General features: G+C 43.3%; 1 protein-coding gene across 2 annotated transcripts in view; it reads left to right on the forward strand.

Annotated features, from left to right (window-relative positions):
- Window positions 1-18,600, forward strand: part of RETREG1 (reticulophagy regulator 1) — a 302,227-nt gene that overhangs the window by 275,309 nt on the left and 8,318 nt on the right. For both annotated transcript variants that reach the window (XM_029590332.1, XM_029590333.1), the window contains 2 exons: window positions 5,111-5,248; window positions 6,231-6,280. In XM_029590332.1, coding sequence (XP_029446192.1) covers window positions 5,111-5,248; window positions 6,231-6,280 — 188 coding nt within the window. The remainder of the gene's footprint in view (window positions 1-5,110; window positions 5,249-6,230; window positions 6,281-18,600) is intronic.

Consider the following 18,600-nt stretch of genomic DNA (forward strand, 5'->3'; position numbering starts at 1 on the left):
GGTAGACCTATTTCTGTACAACCTTTAGTTGTAAGATTTATGCAGGGCTTGCTTCATTTGATGCCTCTCTTCAAGCCACCCACAGTGTCATGGGATCTCAGTAGGGTTGTAATTACTCATCTGATGAAAGCCCCCTTTGAGCCTCTGGCTTCTTGTGTGTTAAAGTACCTAACCTGGAAGATTACTTGTCTGATTGAGGTCACTTCAGCGTGCAGAGTCACTGAGCTCCAAGCCTTAGTAACTTATCCACCTTGTACTAAATTTTATTACAAATGGTGTTATACATGCCTATTAATTATCAAGGCATTTATCTTGTTGTTTTACAGGCCAATATTTAATTAGCCAGTTAGTGGACAAGTTATCCAGCTAAAGTTAACTGGATAACTTTTCTCATATATTCAGTGGGATAAACGTCCTGCTGAATATACTTGTCTAAAGTTAACTGGCTACAAAATCTGGCTAAAAAATTTAACTAGTTGTGTTTGAATATAACCGGTTAGGATTTTTAGTGTGGCTAGATAATATCCTACTTAACCGGATATCTTCAAAAGATATCCGGTTAAGTAGCACTGTCCACAAATAAGAGAGAGTAAAAGTTCTATAGCCCAATTGTCAGCCTTGCCCACAAACTTTGATAGGCCCTGTCAGGCCATGCACCTCCCTAACCCCTAATCCCCCTTTAAATTTATAAAACTTGTGCCTGGTCCACTGCCCCCTCCCCAGTCCCCTTCCCATGTTCTCTCACTAAGGTACTACTTTCACTGATGCTCCACCACCACCCTGCAGTCTAAGTGCAGTCTAATGTGCCCCATGAAGTTAGCATGGGGCACATTTAAAACTAATCGGAGAAAGTTCTTTTTTACTCAACGCACAATTAAACTCTGGAATTTGTTGCCAGAGGATGTGGTTAGTGCAGTTAGTATAGCTGTGTTTAAAAAAGGATTGGATAAGTTCTTGGAGGAGAAGTCCATTACCTGCTATTAAGTTCACTTAGAGAATAGCCACTGCCATTAGCAATGGTTACATGGAATAGACTTAGATTTTGGGTACTTGCCAGGTTCTTATGGCCTGGATTGGCCACTGTTGGAAACAGGATGCTGGGCTTGATGGACCCTTGGTCTGACCCAGTATGGCATTTTCTTATGTTCTTATGTTCAGCGCCAGATCCTAAAAATCCTTGCCGGGAGCAGGATATGAACTTACCCGCTTCTGACGATCTCTGTCAAACTGCGCTGGAAGCATAAACTAAACACAGTTTACACTTACAGTACTAGGTATAAAGACCCTTCTGGCGCTGGAATTTAAAACTGTGTGTAGTTTATACTTCCAGCACAGTTTATGACAGAGACTGCACTGGAGATTGCTGGGAACGGCTAAATTCATATCCCACTCCTGGCAGGGATTGTTATGGTTTGAGGGGATAGGAGGAGGGTCTGGGGAGGGAGCTCAGCATCAAAAATATTTAGACTGCAGGGGGAGGAAAGCCCAATGACAGGAGTAACCTACATTAGTGAGAGAACCTGGGAAGGGGCTTTTGGGGGGGGGGGGGGGCAGTGGACCCCAGCAAATGTTTTAGAAATTTTAAAGGAGATTAGAGATTAGGTGTGTGGGGTACACGACCTGACAGGGCCCATCTTAAAAGTTTGTGAGCAAGGCTGAAACTCAGGCATAGGCCTTTGCTTTTTCTTTTTGTTAACTGCGCTACTTAACTGGATATCTTTTGAAGATATCTGGTTAAGTAGGAAGTTATCTGGTAAACTTAGCCAGTTATCATTAAAAATCAGCTAAGTTAACTGGGTAACTAAACTGCTCCCCGAAACACCTCCAGATTGCCTCTTTATTATCCAGATAGATTTTAGTCGAATTAATAATAATTAATCCAGCTAAAATCTAGCCATTTAAAGGGCTGAATAGACTAAAAAGTTGCCATTTAGAAGGATAACTTTTATCCGTCTAAGGACCTCATTTTCTAAAGTATCGCAGGCCTGCGATACTTTAGAAGATGAGGGGCAGGGGGCCGAAACAGGGGGCAGGCCTGCGCTAGCCGGTAGAGATTGCACTGTCGCGGTGCGATCGCTGCCGTTTGCGCACTCAATAGCGCCACCATAGGAGGTGTAGCTATTGGGAGCGAAATAGGCAGCGAAAAGGCACCTACCTTTTCGCTGTTCATGGCGTCGGCGCAGTCTCGGCCCCAGTGACGCCCCGACTCCTCCTCTTCTGGGGCCGATTCCGCCCCGACTCCACTCCCATCCTGGTATCGTGTGCGAGCGACTTGGAAAATGAGGCCCTAAATGGCTTTGAATATTGACCTCTGGAAGGATAACTTTCAAAGCTGCACTCACATTCCCATATATGCATGTATATTGATGTGCACAAAGTTGCTACCGTATTTTATAACCTGGGCACAGATGATATGTGCAGGTTATAAGATACAAGTACATATGAGTGCAAACATGCTCATGCATGTAAAGTCTGTGATGGACCCAAAAAGCAAAGCGGTAACCGATCCAGTGAGCTGTGTAACAGTGACGACAAGGAGAATCGGATGATAGCAAGCCCTTTATTAAAATGCCCGACTCTGGCCGAGTTTCGCTCCCTTGCACAGAGCTGCCTCAGGACCAGCCGTCCTTCAGCTGAAGGACGGCTGGTCCGTTTGAATTTGCTATATACGGAACATTTTTTACTCCAACGCTGGCATCACGTAGCACCGCTATGTTGATAAGAGAAAGTCTATTAGTCTGAGTAAGAATTCATCTGCGACAAAGGCATAATCAATCTGATATCTTCCACATTGATCAAATCAAGTCCTGGATAAATGAATTGTCCCTGAGGCAGCTCTGTGCAAGGGAGCGAAACTCGGCCAGAGTCGGGCATTTTAATAAAGGGCTTGCTATCATCCGATTCTCCTTGTCGTCACTGTAAAGTCTGTGAACCATGCAAATGCAAACTTATCCGGATAATTAGTGGCACTTATCTCGATAAGTTCCAATTTATCTGGCTAAGTAACCGATTTGCCACTACTTAGCCAGAAAAGTCTTTAATTAGAGCTTTTTGGACTTATCTGGCTACATAAAATAGCCAGATAAATCTAAAACAGGATACTTAACCAGATAAATCTTAAAATAATACTGTTCTGGCTAAATCAGCTGAATAAGTAGTGTTTTTAGACTTATCTGGCTGTCTGACTCAGCCAGATAAGTAGAGTTTTTAATACTTATCCAACTATCTTACATAGCTGGATAAGTCCGAAAAGCGCTATTTAGACAGACAAGTAGCACTTTTTCAGACTTATCCGGCTAAGTAGCATCTGCTGCTACTTAGCCAGATAAATAAGAATTTAGCCAGATAAGTGTGTGCAAATGATATATCTGCGTATTTGTACTTCACATTTTAAAGGGATGTGTGAATAGATTTTACTCGTGTTATTTAGATGCATTTACCCCCTGCAAGTCGACTTTTACATGCATAAGTCAGGAGATTTTATAATGTATCCAGCAACGTACTAACTAGTTTTACAATTAATCTACCAGATGGCACAGTCCATCTACAGCTTGTGAAGACCCTCCTGGTTCTTCAGCCTGAAGTCCCCCCCATTTCACCCAGACCCCTCCAGCCAGTCATTTTTTTCACTTTTAAGATGTTTATGATCACTTACTCCTGATAATGACCAGGGATAAACATATGCAAGTAAAAGACTTTCATGCATCACTTTGTTAGGTTGTAAAATAGCAACTTATGTGCATAAATGTTGGCTCCTCCCAAGAACGTCCCAAGCCCATCCGTTTTTTTACAAATGCAAATTTATTCACAGTCTCTAATTTACGCGCCTATGTTGCAGTTTTTAAAATAGTTATTTTTTTATGCACACATCTTTTGAAAATTCATCCCTAAGGTTGTGATGTAGTTCCCTTTTAATTCATCTCTAAACCTTCCAACATTTTTATCAAGGCCACTTGTCAGTAAAGGCAAATGATTGCTTCCCAGTTTGGATTGCAAAAGAGCCATTGCTTTCTGTCTGGAGCAGACTACAGACCATAGAAAGTCCATCCAGCTGTTTGGAGTTATTCTTACCAACTAGCCAGGAACTGTATAAAAAGAACTTTACCTAATAGAATAGCAGACTGCATATCCTTCCCTTATACTCAAGCAGGTTTGACCTGATATGAACATGTCAAGGCCCATAATGTCAGAGCTGTGTCTACATTGATAGCGGAGTGTAGGACTAGCCTAGTGGTTAGAGCAGCTTGCTGTGAACCAAGGAGGCCAACCATTCAAATCCCACTGCCCGCTCCTTGTGACCTTGGGCAAGTCACTTAACCCTCCATTGCCTCAGGTACAAACTTAGATTATAAGCCCTCTGGGGACAGAGAAATAACTACAGTACCTGAATGAAATCCACTTTGAAGTGCCAAAAAAAAAAAAATGATGGCCCATCTTGGGTGAAACGCTATAAAAGAGACTTGCACAGCTGGGACATGGAATACAATCCACACATTCACATCCCATTCTCCAGAGTCTCTTTGAGGGTTAGATTCCAACTCCTGGTTCTTAGAGCACATCATCATAATTTGGGGTTGTCTCCCTGTAATAAAAATGACAAAAAGAGAAAAATGGAAACTCAAGTTCAGCAAAAGGAGGATGATTATTCTTGTTCCTCCCCTTTTTGGTTGGAAGACAGCCTTCAATTAGAGAGTCCCATTTGTATGACGGGTGCTTCACTTGAGTTCAGCGAAAGCAAAGATGGTTACCTGTAACAGTTGTTCTCTGAAGTTAGTCAATCGCCAGTGATGCATACCTTCTTCCACCCCTTCTGGAGTTGAGCTTATCAGCTTAGTCATAGAACTGAGGTACGCTGCGTGCCGTGCATGCTCAGAGAGGTCTTCAGGAAATTCTGTTGGTACCGAGCGGCAATGACATTGCCCATGTGTATAACTGGTGATTCACTGACTTCAGAGAACACCTACTACAGGCAAGCAACTTTGCTTTGCCCATAATACTCTTCAGTCTTTGGGGGAGGGGGGGGTGAGGGGGCTGCTTGTGATTTTCAAACAACAAAACCCTTTCTAAAGTATTGTTTGGTTTGATGTCTCATACTGCTTTTCTGTTACAGTACTGTGTGCCTTTTTATGTCCACTGATTAAATGTAACGAATTTGGACAAAAAATCTACAACAGGATCAAGTCAGCTCTGCTGTCACTGGACTTTGGAGTCAGAGACTACATCAACCGAAGGAGGAAAGAGAGATCTGGTAACTTACTCCTTCAGTTTACCCTGAAGCTTTTTACCGTTGGCACAAGATACAAATAAATAGGACTGCAGCTCCTTGATTTTTTTTTTTATTAATTTTGTTTTAAGTCTACATGAAAGATAGATTGTGTGGTCTTGAGAGATCTATGGACTGCAGCAGCAAGTTTGGCTGATGTCTCAGCATTAGTGAATATGAAAGGGGAAATGCCACCTAAATGATTTCTCCCTCCATCCCCAGGTTTCTTTTCCACCACTTTACATTTTGTGTAGGGGTTTTTAGGATTTTTCAAAGTTTCTTATGCAGTAAATGGAACTTCCGATGTTCCTCTTTCGAAAACATTACTTTGGCGCCATTTCAGCAACGCTCCTGGCGAGTCCTAATCCTCAAATCATTCCCTCTGATATCTCTGAGCGCACGGAGGGGTGGGGTGGAGAGTATGCAAGTACAGCAGGAAATATCCAAAGCCAAAGGGATTGATGCAGCTTTCAATTTCAGCGCTCAGATGGCTCAAACCAGTTGTACCTTCAGAGTGCAATTTTCAAAGCCATTTCCCCTGGTAAATAGCAATTTATCTGCATTAGTCGGCTATCTGAAAATTGCCCTCCCTCAATGCTCCACAGTACATGGGTTTTCAGGCATTTCCCAGAGGCGTGTTTTAGGTGTGATTGGAAAATAACACTTGGAGATTGAACTTTCAAGTCTCTGTGCATTATTTGCAAATTCTGCCTGCATGAAATGCAAGTGCAGAAATCCCTGGGTAAAGGATACCCACAGGCTTTGCAGCAAAGCAGACAGTTTGGAAATTGCTACTCTGTCTGCAAGCATCCTTTTGCTGGAATTACAGGTTGTTTGTACATTGTATTGATACATGCAATTAATAAATATTACAGGCAACTTTAGCAAAATGTAAGGAAATTAAATTATATCATATAGAAGTAGAGAGTAACAGTATTTGTCTTTCTCTGAAATTTTCCCCTTCCAGAAAACCAAGCAGACGAGAGTGAGTTAGACTTGTCGGCCCTGTGCCCGGAGGTAAATAGTGCGTTTTTGACATATCTTCCCTCTTTGTTATGCTGTGGCTTTCCTTGTAAAAGTATGGGAGAAGCTGATTGCCTCTCAGGGGAGTGCAACTTGATCCTTTGAGGGCTGCATGGAGGTTTGGTTTTCAAGGTAATTAAGATGTGCAAATTAATCCAGTTTATAGGCCAATTACTTGCAGATCTAGCTGATGAATATGCATTGATGGGTATCCTGCCAACAAAACTGGTTTGTAGCCCTTGAAGATCTGAGTTGCCTACCCTAAATTGGATTTTGTTGCAGTAATGCAGAGCTTGCATGAAGGCAGTGATTGGTCACTTTTCTTAATCTGCAGTTAGTGAAGCAATTTTCAAAGTGCCACATTGCTGTAAAGATTACTTTCACTTTTTACCTATGGGCTTTACAAAGTATGCATGGTCACTTGGCACCTGCTTTTTGTGCTGATAGAATTGTGTTTGAAAAGTACAAGTGTAGATTTTAAAATGCAATTTACACATGTACCTTTGCTCCCCAAACCTAAGCACACCCCCAGGAATGCCTCTTCTTGATGTGGCTAATAGTCAGCACTTTGCCTTTTCCTTATCATCCTGCCATACCAGTACAGACCAAGTGGGTTATGTCCCCCTCGAACCAACAGATGGAGGCAGAGATCAATCCTTTAAGATGACTACGCATCTTCGTCTTGAACGTCGGTATAGTAAAAGGATGTAAATAAATAAAATAAATACCCTATAGAGTCGGGTATGCTAGAGGAAATCATCAATACTTCTCTGCCTCCAGCAGATGGTATTGGTACTGGTCTAGTGCAGCAGGAATTGGGCTCCTAGAGCAACAGTCTTTTGGGAGCTGCCCTCCCTCAGCAGAGCCAGGACTGAGGGTACTTGCTAGGTACTTGTAGCCTGGAATGGCCATTGTTGGAAACGTAATGCTGGGCTTGATAGACCCTTGGTCTGACCCAGTATGGCAATTTCTTATGTTCTTATGGTCGGTTTTAGCCACTCTTCCTCCCTCAAGGCACCAGTTTTCGGCAGCTATAACTTTCTTCAGTCATGGGAGTACCCAAAAGGGCATTGGAGGCTTTCTTTCTCTGCCAACAGCCTTATTCTCTGGACCATTGTGGATTATGCAACCAGAATAAGCTAGCGTTGCCTGTCAAGCGGCTATTGGTCATAGCTTCCTTTGGACCTGCAGTGGTAACGTGGTCCAGTGCAAGTGGCCCTGCAAGTAAGGCATAAGGGACAGGATATGGCCCTTGGCAAGGAGCCTTGCAAACCTGGCCTTGGAGAGCACTAAGAAGGAGTAGATTAGCCGCCACTTGTCCCCTGACATTCCTTCTTGGGAATGTCAGGGGTTTTCTGCACAGAATAGTTTTCTGCACAGAATAGAATAGAGGCTGTCGAGACCCAGAGAATGAGATGGACTGGCTGCTGGTTTTCTGCATATCTCGGGGTAAATCCAAAGGAGTCTCATCCCAAAAAATAAATACAAAACTGCCCTGGGTCAGAAAGTTGAAGCAGAAAGAGGATAAGTTAAAAGTAGCTCCTCCTTCCCTCCCTAGAGGTCTTCCTTTAGGGAAGAGATTTGTATTGAAGCTCTTTCCTAGACGTAAGGTATTGGAAAGGACCTATATTGATACCCCCTCTCTCCCTTCTCCCCTCCCCCCCCCCCAAAAAAAAAATTCCCTTTCTAAGGGAAGGAGACAAAAGGGGAATCCGATAAAGACAAAAATGATTTTTAAAAAAACTTCCCCCAAGGCCCCACGGATCTGGTTCGATATGCAAAAATAAAAGGGGGAGGATATATGTCTTCAGTGGAATATGAGTCTCCAGACTCAGGCTAATTCAACGGGTAGGCTTACCAACTACATTGACTGGAGAAAGGCAGTTGGCCATGATCCCAAAGGGGCATAGGCTAGTGTGATGATACACAGGACACTCATCCTGGGGGAAGGAGGCTCAGCTCCAAAGAATAGAATTAGAGAACTACAGATGGGGCATCAGAGGAAGGATAGGCTGTATATAAAGGCTAGTTAGCCAGAGCTCTGTCACGTTGGTTGTAGCAAGGGCAGGCACAGGTATAGACCAGAGTAAAACTGCCAGGTGGACATAACATAGTAACTGACTGGAACCTCCTCTTAACAGATGGCAGCATCTGCCTTTGAGAACCATCCTTGTTTGTAGTAAGTCTGGTGGGAGGAAAAAGGTAGCTCTCATTGTTCCTCTGCAGCTCCCTGGCCTCTGTTTTCTTGGCTTGCTAGTTCAAGCCCTGTTGATTCTGACACTGTATTACATTGACTAACTACATTCAGGTCATGGGAAATGACTACTTCTGAAGCTTTGTTTAAAAAAAAAAGAAAAGAAAAACAGAAATCTCCTGCACACATGTGGATACTCAGAGAGAGCCTCTGGAAATCTTTTTATCGTAGGGTCAACCTTCACTTAGTAGATCCAAGATTCAAAATTGGTAGCGCATCCCCCTGCGGGGTTCAACCACAGAAAGACTCATTCTGATGACTAGAAAACATTTTGAGTATAGTTGGAACCAGTGTCTGCAGTCCCCAGGTAAAGGATAATATCCCAGTTCCATCCCCAAGGACAGGGAGTCCTTTATGGCTTGATTTTGGTTGTAGAGCAGGTCAACAGAAGTCTTAGAGGGGAGAATCCCTAACTCTCTTGGTCTTGCCCAAAGTGTACTTTCATATTCCAAATTACAAAGGAACAATTGCAATTCCTAAAGTTTTCAGTTCTGGGGCATGAGCTTCAGGTTGGGTGTGGGCCATTCGGACATATTACAAAGTTATTGTAGTTATGACATCTGTTCTCGTTTTGAAAGGATTGGTGTTATCCTTACCGGAACACTTGGGTAAGCAAATATGGAGTCTTTAGATCAAAGGGGTTGTTTGACCAAGAGCCAGTTTCAACTCTCTCAGTCCCTGGCTTCTCCAGTGACTTGCTCTATTACAGAAGCAAGCTGAATGATTAGGTATTCCTGGAGATTCTCAGACCCAGAGTACAAGTGTAATTACAGTTGTCTCTCAGGTATTGTAGACTTCAGACTTATTACCAAGTTCTTGATTTGGAGGCGACAATCATGGGCTTGTTACCCCAGGCAAGAGCCATAGGCTCCTGCACTAGGGAAGCTCAGCTTTTAAAGTATTCTCTTCAGGACAGGACCTCAGAGTAGTCCTATCTAGTCTGAGATTGGTGGAGATAGATCTGTACTGGTGACCACCTAAAATTAATCATCAGAAGGTAGTAGATTGGAACCCCGGGGTGGGGACACCATTACTGAAGTGACCCTCTCAGGATGGTGAGCCCATTGCCTGTGACAGGCGGCTTGAGACTTTTGGTTCCTAAAGTACATATTCTGCTCAACAAATCACCTGGAATCCAGTATGATTGGACTGAACAGGGGGTAGCGGTCAGCGTGCTATTGGTCAGAGTAGTATCAGTCAAACCCACATAGTGGGATGTAGAGGAACAAATCTTCAGATAGGGGACACATAGAGGCACCTTAAGGTTGGTCAGTAGCATACCCTGCAGCTGTCAGCAAAGCCCAGATGGATTGCCTGAGCTAGCATTTATTTACATCTAGGAGAATAGAAAATAGCATAAACAGGATTGACCCAAACAGTAGACAGACAGGGATTGCAAGAAGGAGAAGAGAGCCAAGGGTTGGATGCCCTTTTTGCAACCTAAGCACCAAGATGCTAGATGTCTTCTTGTGGGCCTCTGATAGGGAAAGAACACTAGAAAATTAGGACCTCCCAGACCTGATTATCTTTGGGGCTCCAGATGGGGCCATACGTCTGTTTCTCAAAAAAAAATAAATAAATACCCTTCCTGTTCAGTTTTATTACCTGACTTTTGAAGGGACAATCTTAGCAAGTGATGCGGCTACAAGATAGCGATCAGAATGTTGTCAAAAGCAAGGAGGAAGGCCATGGCTCTGGCTTATCACATGTGCAGAGGGGTCTTGAATACTGGCAGTCAGAGAGCTAAGTCTTCTTGTTTTGGAAGCATAACTCTTAACAACATTGGCCTTCTTTTTGGGGAGGGTTGGTCAAGGGGTTAACTCTAAATTCCTTTAGAATTTGGGTCGCGCTCTGACAGGTTATATGAGGCAAACCCTGGGCCTTGTGCATGAGAGCCATCTTTTAAAACAACTAGGGGTACTAAGCCCAACAAGAGAGAATAAATTGTTTACTCCTCTCTGAGCACAGTCAAGGAGTTGCTCAACATTGAGCAACATTGAGGGAAGCTCAGATTCCCACCACTCTCATAGAGTTGGCTTCTATGACCCATGTGCCCAAAATGGGCTCAGGTTTCTTAAGGAGGAGAAATATATCTGCTGCCCTCTTTGCATCTGGCAAATCCCCCATGGAAGCATGTAAGGATTCTGGGGTTTGTCCACAGCTCCACTTAGGTTCTGAAAAAGAAAAAAATACACGTGTATACATGTGTGTGTGTTTGTAATTACAGATAGATTATATATAAAAATTGTAATAAATCCATAGAATGACACACCGGACAGATCACATACAACATTAAAATGGATGAAAAAAAGCCTATTAATAACTTTGCAGTCTAATTGCTGCAACAATGCTGTACAGACACAGTTCATCATAGGCTGATTACAATAGTATGTTTTAATAGCACCATTCAGACACATCAACAGTTTTTATCATAACTGGTTCAAAAACACATGCAAAAAAGCTTAGTGAATCTTTTTTTTTTTTTTTTTTTAACTCTTTATTTCTTAATTTTCTCATTTCAAATATACAGAAACTTTCAAACTTCAAAGATAAATTTTGAAAACCAAAGTATATCATACATTGTATATCATACATTGTATATCTGAAAATAAAAAATAGGATAATTATCCAAAAAAGGAATAACATTAGAGGCTAGAAAGGAAATACAATTTTTATAGGAGATCACTAAACAGGAAAATTAAATATATATGTATGGCTTTACATAGTATCAAACTGGTTTCTTTTAACAACAGCTTCATGTCACTGGATCATTACTCTGTAACATCTCTTCAGATGGTATATTATTGTGCAAAGGTGTAGATGTAATGGGGTGTTGAGCCTCTACAAACTGTTTAAGTTGTTCAATTTGGAAAAATACATACTCATAATCCCCTTTTTTTTATCTTGCATCTACAAGGGTAGCGCAAAAAAAAAGAAAAACCCATTGAAATAATTTTTTGTCTAAACATAAGAAACTCTTTGCGCTTTACTCTTGTTATGGGAGCCAAATCCGGGTATAATTTAACAATTTGACCATGAAAGGAAGTAGGAAATTTTTGAAAATACTTTTTCATTAGGTTACTTATATCTTTGGGTGTGATAAAAGAAACAGCTTAGTGAATCTTAAAAAAAAACCCAGGCACATTGAAAACTTAAAGTCCAACAAACATATTAAAAATTAAAATCCAAATCCTGTTACACCAGATTTATATCAGAACCCCTATAAAAGCCTCTGTTTCACCATCCTAAGGGTTGAAAGAAAATTGTACAGTGACAAAACATAACTAAGCTTTTTTTGAGCTAGTTATGATTAGAATTGTTGATATGCCTGAATGGTGTTCTTAAAATATACTGTTGCAATCAGCCCACTCTACTCCCTGCTTGGGTACATCCCACTTGTCTGGACTGGTCTGGCGAGACAATAAGGAAAGTGAAATGTGACACTTCCTACTAATTTGCTTTCCTTGAGACCTGGCAGACCGGTCCAGAGTCCACCAGGAAGCAAGTGACAGATGTTTTCCAGGAGCTGGGTTTTGAAAGAGGCTGAAAGGAGAGATTGAAGTTTAAATGTAATGTTGCAGCATTTTCTTCATTTCTATGCAGGATGTCTCTCCAGCTAGGGACTCTTGGTATTCAAAAAATAATTTTAAATTGACTTTTATTCTCTTGTCTTTTTTGAGGGGAGATTACACTTCGGTGTTAGGTTTAGCAAAATCTACTGACTATTTCCTCTACTGCACCAGACTATATTGAGTAGTCAGCATAAAAGATTGATCTCTGCCCCCATCTGCTGGTAGGAGAGGAACATAACCCACTTGGAACTGTTCTGTCAGGATTCAAAGAAAGGCCTGCATTTATCAAAATGCACTAAATATCGCATGCAATAGAAAAAGGGGCATGTTTTATGGTAATAGGCAGTTTATTGCAATTTGCACTAATACCTATGCGAAGCACTAAGTTACTGCAAATTGTGATAACTTTTTCGCACTTTGAGATAAGTGCCAGAATTGTTGTATTTCCTACACACGACCACTGGGGGGACCATGTTTAGTAGTTTTGAAGCTCCTGGAGCATGAGAGAGAGAGAGTGCAAGAGAGAGAGACTAGCCATAATGCCCTGACACTAGATAGGTATTTATATCTCTATGGGAGGCCCACCTAGTAACTTGAGGTGAGGTTTAGATATTAGTGTAGAGGTTAGGGGCCACTTTGACATTCAAAGTGAGACGTATGAACAGAACAGTGCTCTCTTGTGAAGACTGGATGACCTTCGGAGTGAGGAAACTCACCCAAAGATGAGATTTGTGCAGTGTTCTCTCAACCTAGCTTGATGTTACCCAGGTAGAGAGTCCATCAAGCTAGGTTGAGAGAACACTGCACAAATCTCATCTTTGGGTGAGTTTCCTCACTCCGAAGGTCATCCAGTCTTCACAAGAGAGCACTGTTCTGTTCGTACGTCTCACTTTGAATGTCAAAGTGGCCCCTAACCCCTACACTAATACCTAAATCTCACCTCGAGTTAATAGGTGGCCCTCCCATACAAAGATAAATACCTATCTAGTATGAGGGCATTATGGCTAGTCTCTCTCTCTCTCTCTCTCTCTGAAAGGAACTTAGCAGGTAAGTCAAATTTAACCTTCTCCAAGGGCAAACAGAATGGTAGTCCTCACACATGGGTGACATTATCAGATGGAGCCCAGTCTGGAAATAACTTTCAAATATGTCTTGCTGAGAATGTGCAGCTGTAATTATCACCCTGCCCCATAGGCAGAGTCCCGCAGTCTCTTTTTTTTCCAAGATGCCATGTGGTCACAGGAGCCATGTGAATCACGGTATTCAGCTTTGTTCTTTCCTCACAGTTTCTCTCCTCGCTGCTCTTTACTTTACCTTACGGTAGTTTTCTTTTCTTTTTTTTTCTTTTCCTTTTTTTTTTTCCTTTTCTTCCCACTGTCTACCACCTACATAGCGGGCCTTAGTTGCTGTGCAGCCTGGCAGAGTCTAATACTATCCCTTATTAAATAAATACTGCACCTGCAGTTTAGTATCTGTCCTCTCCTTGCTTTGTCTGTTTTTGTACCTTTGTCGGGTGCTGGCAGAGCTGAAGGAATGCAGTCTGTGGGTGATCTGTGTAGGTTGCTGAACCTGGGGACTCGTCTGAGTTCTATCTGGGCAGGATTTCCATGTCATTTCACTGATCGATCAGCATCGATGGATGTTCGGACAGTAAAGATATCGAGGACCACACCATTCCTGTTGGGAAGAGCTCATCCTCTCCACATTCAATGGAACTAGTATCCACGGGCAGGAGTCCTGGAAGAAGTAGCCTCCTCTCCTGCTTACCTGTGATGGCAGTGCAGGCTCCTACTCTCCTGCAGAGAGTAGGAGCCTGGGCAAGCAGCTTGCTGCTGCACCTTTGATGCCATTCTCGGTATTGGTTGCCCGTGCACATCTGTGATCAGTGCCCCGATGATTTGACACATCGATGTCAAGGCTGTGTCGGGGACCAGGACTGCCAGTGAGCGCCATGCTTACCCTTGATGCCATCAAGGTGCCCGGGCACTCTTTATGCCATCGAGGTGCGTGATCGCTCTCAATGCCATAAGGGCCACGTGAGCCAGCAAGCATCATGCATGCTTCGAGCATGCTGGCTGGCCTTCTGTGCTGTAGGCATCTGTGAGTGCTGTAGAGTCTCAATGCACCAGAGGAACAGCATCTACCTTAGCATCATTGAGTGCCTTGGGCCTCGATGTGGCAGAGTAACCTTAGTGTCGGGGACCAGGACTGCCATCGAGCACCATGGCCCCCCTGAACACCATTGGAGCTGCCCTTGATCCCATCGAGTTATATGTTGGCCACCCTTGATGCCATTGAGGTATGTGGCCTCGATGCAGTGGCTGCTCTTGATGCCATTGAGGTGTGTTGCCTTGATGCCGTGGCTGATCTCGATGCCATCCCAGTGTGTGGCCTTGATGCCGTGGCCAACCTCCATGATATCGCGTGCAGAGCTGCCTCGATACCATTGATGTGCGGGGCCACCATGGGGCGTTTTGACCAGCGATGCTATTGTTACCGATCTCAATGATGTTGAGCACCTATGATGAGGCACTGGGATCGCCATTGAGCGCCCTAGTCGCCCTTGAGGCCATCGACCACCAGGGCTCCTGAGAGCCCTTGAGTGCCACTGAAGCCCTTGAGCAACAGGGGTATCAGTGAACTTGATGCTGACAAGAGCCATTTAGAGCACTGAGGAGCATTGTGTTGTCCCATCTCTGGCCTATGGCTATTGGGCATTGGATGCTGCAGGGATCGGGCAGTCGCTCTCTGTTCCTCGTGGGATCCGAGAGCCAGTCTGGTGGTAACACTCTCCTTAGGTCATCCTAAGGCATAGCAGGTGTATTTCTCAAGGGAGCCATTCCAGATTTGGTCTCCCCATCAAACTAAGTCTTCTCTTTGGAGTAGCTCCCCAGTGAAGATTAGGGTTTTCTTCCATCTGGGAGTCACCTTTGATACCTGCTGAGCTCAATGGGTATTTTTCATGGAGGACCATTATTGCCAGTCATTCTCGCCTGCAGGATCCTACCTCACGGCCGATTCAGTAAAGTCCGCGGGAGAGCTGACTAACGTCCACTCTCCCGGCGCACGCACTGTGCACGCGATTCTGTATTTAAATTAGGTGGTGCAGTAGAAACGGGCAAAAGGAGGCACTAGGGACACTAGCGCATCCCTAGCACCTCCTTTTGACTCGGAGTGGCAGCTGTCAGCGGGTTTGGCAGCCGACGCTCAATTTTGCCGGCGTCGGTTCTCGAGCCGGCTGACAGCCACGGGCTCGGAAACCAGATGCTGGCAAAATTGAGCGTCCGGTTTTCGGCCCGACAGCCGCCGGTCCATTTAAAATTTTTTTTTACTTTTTTTACCTTTCGGGACCTCCGACTTAATATCACCATGATATTAAGTCGGAGGGTGCACAGAAAAGCAGTTTTTACTGCTTTTCTGTGTCCTTTCCCGGTGCCGGCAGAAACTAGCGCCTACTTTTGGGTAGGCGCTAATTTCTTAAAGTAAAATGTGCGGCTTGGCTGCACATTTTTCTTACTGTATTGCGCGGGCATACCTAATAGGGCCATCAACATGCATTTGCATGTTGAGGGCGCTATTAGGTGCCACGGGTTGGACGCACGTTTTCCGCCCCTTACTGAATAAGGGGTAAGGGAAAACACGCGTCCAAGGGCAGGTTAACAGTGCGCTCCGTCGCAATTATATCTTTTTTGAGATGCGGCGACCAGAATTGTACACAGTATTCAAGGTGCGGTCTCACCATGGAGCGATACAGAGGCATTATGACATTTTCCGTTTTATTCACCATTCCCTTTCTAATAATTCCCAACATTCTGTTTGCTTTTTTGACTACCACAGCACACTGAACCGACGATCTCAATGTGTTATCCACTATGACGCCTAGATCTCTTTCTTGGGTTGTAGCACCTAATATGGAACCCAACATTGTGTAATTATAGCATGGGTTATTTTTCCCTATATGCATCACCTTGCACTTATCCACATTAAATTTCATCTGCCATTTGGATGCTCAATTTTCCAGTCTCACAAGGTCTTCCTGCAATTTATCACAATCTGCTTGTGATTTAACTACTCTGAACAATTTTGTGTCATCTGCAAATTTGATTATCTCACTCGTCTTATTTCTTTCCAGATCATTTATAAATATATTGAAAAGTAAGGGTCCCAATACAGATCCCTGAGGCACTCCACTGTCCACTCTCTTCCACTGAGAAAATTGTCCATTTAATCCTGTCTTTTAGCCAGTTTGCCATCCACGAAAGGACATTGCCACCTATCCCATGACTTTTTACTTTTCCTAGAAGCCTCTCATGAGGAACTTTGTCAAACGCCTTCTGAAAATCCAAGTATAGTACATCTACCGGTTCACCTTTATCCACATGTTTATTAACTCTTCAAAAAAGTGAAGCAGATTTGTGAGGCAAGACTTGCCCTGGGTAAAGCCATACTGACTGTGTTCCATTAAACCATGTCTTTCTATATGTTCTGTGATTTTGATGTTTAGAACACTTTCCACTATTTTTCCTGGCACTGAAGTCAGGCTAACTGGTCTGTAGTTTCCCGGATCGCCCCTGGAGCCCTTTTTAAATATTGGGGTTACATTTGCTATCCTCCAGTTTTCAGGTACAATGGATGATTTTAATGATAGGTTACAAATTTTTACTAATAGGTCTGAAATTTCATTTTTTAGTTCCTTCAGAACTCTGGGGTGTATACCATCCGGTCCAGGTAATTTACTACTCTTCAGTTTGTCAATCAGGCCTACCACATCTTCAAGGTTCACCGTGATTTGATTCAGTCCATCTGAATCATTACCCATGAAAACCTTCTCCATTACGGGTACCTCCCCAACATCCTCTTCAGTAAACACCGAAGCAAAGAAATCATTTAATCTTTCCGCGATGGTCTCATCTTCTCTAAGTGCCCCTTTAACCCCTCGATCATCTAACGGTCCAACTGACTCCCTCACAGGCTTCTTATCTTCTCTAAGTGCCCCTTTAACCCCTCGATCATCTAACGGTCCAACTGACTCCCTCACAGGCTTTCTGCTTCGGATATATTTAAAAAGTTTTTACTGTGAGTTTTTGCCTCTACAGCCAACTTCTTTTCAAATTCTCTCTTAGCCTATCTTATCAATGTCTTACATTTAACTTGCCAACGTTTATGCTTTATCCTATTTTCTTCTGTAGGATCCTTCTTCCAGTTTTTGAATGAAGATCTTTTGGCTAAAATAGCTTCTTTCACCTCCCCTTTTAACCATACCAGTAATCGTTTTGCCTTCTTTCCACCTTTCTTAATGTGTGGAATACATCTAGACTGTGCTTGCAAGCTATACTTCTCCATTTCAGGGATAACCGGAGAATTTTCTCATAAAATTTGTCATTAGACTACTCCGGTCGGCACACATGCACCGACGACTTGGAGTCCTTCACACACTGTAGCCTCTTACTTACCTGACCCTGTTCCGGGAATCAGCATTTCATGCTGATGCACCACAATTGTACCTGACTCAACACGGGTTTGAGGCTGATTTTTGGGGGGTTTTTTCCTTCCGGTTTACCCTTTTTTCTCTTTTCTTCTTTTTCTTTTATTTCTTCTGGTTGGTGGTTAAAAATTGTTGTTAAGAAATATTGATCAGTATATATTATTTTCCGCACTTTTTTCGTTGTATATCTTAGTGTATACCTGCAGGGAAAGATACACCACTTTTCCCCTATATTTTCACCAAGTTCTGGCCAGAACTGCCTTTAGCTTTTTTCACTTCACTGGGTTGTCTAAAGTGCCTTCCTACTCACCTGAACTATCCTGTAGACAGAATGGATAGCCCTGCCCTTGACAGGGTGCAGTGTGAGTGAGTTTCAGGCCTATCTTATCTCCCTGCTCACGAGTTTGGGCTAGTAATCCCATTCGGGGATTGTCTTTCATGCCCTGAAACTCTTTATGCTGTCCTGCATAGTCTGCTATGTCTGGTACTTTGGCACATAGGGTCTGTCACGAACCCTGCCGTTGTTGCTGATTATTCTTCCAAGTGTTGCTTGGGTTTTAGTGCCTATTGTGCCTATCAGCCAAACATGGGGCACCCTTCTGCAGATGCATTGTGTCCTTCAGATGCCAGTGGACAGCAGTTTCTTTCTGGAAAGCTCACAGACCCCAGCTGGTTTTTTTGGTTGTCTTGTAACACCGAAGGAAACTATGCAGTCTTTTTCCAAGAGTTCATCTCTTGTTTATATCTTTAGACTTTTTCCTGCATCCAGAAGGTTCTAGATGTATTGTCATTGTCAGGGTTTACTGATTAAAAGCCCTGCTTGTAATGTTTTCCGTGATGCGGAGTATATTTCTTGCTGGCATTCACATCACTCCCATGCGTTAGGCACCTCTGTTACGCATTGGGGTTTTGTGTCTCAATCGTTCTATGATTTTCTGTTTTAGAACTGAACTCTTTTGCTGCCTAGACCCCCTTTGCGGGGCGGCTGCCTGACAGGCAAAAG

Source organism: Rhinatrema bivittatum, chromosome 2 (genome assembly GCF_901001135.1).
Source record: "Rhinatrema bivittatum chromosome 2, aRhiBiv1.1, whole genome shotgun sequence".
Taxonomy (NCBI): Eukaryota; Metazoa; Chordata; class Amphibia; order Gymnophiona; family Rhinatrematidae; genus Rhinatrema; species Rhinatrema bivittatum.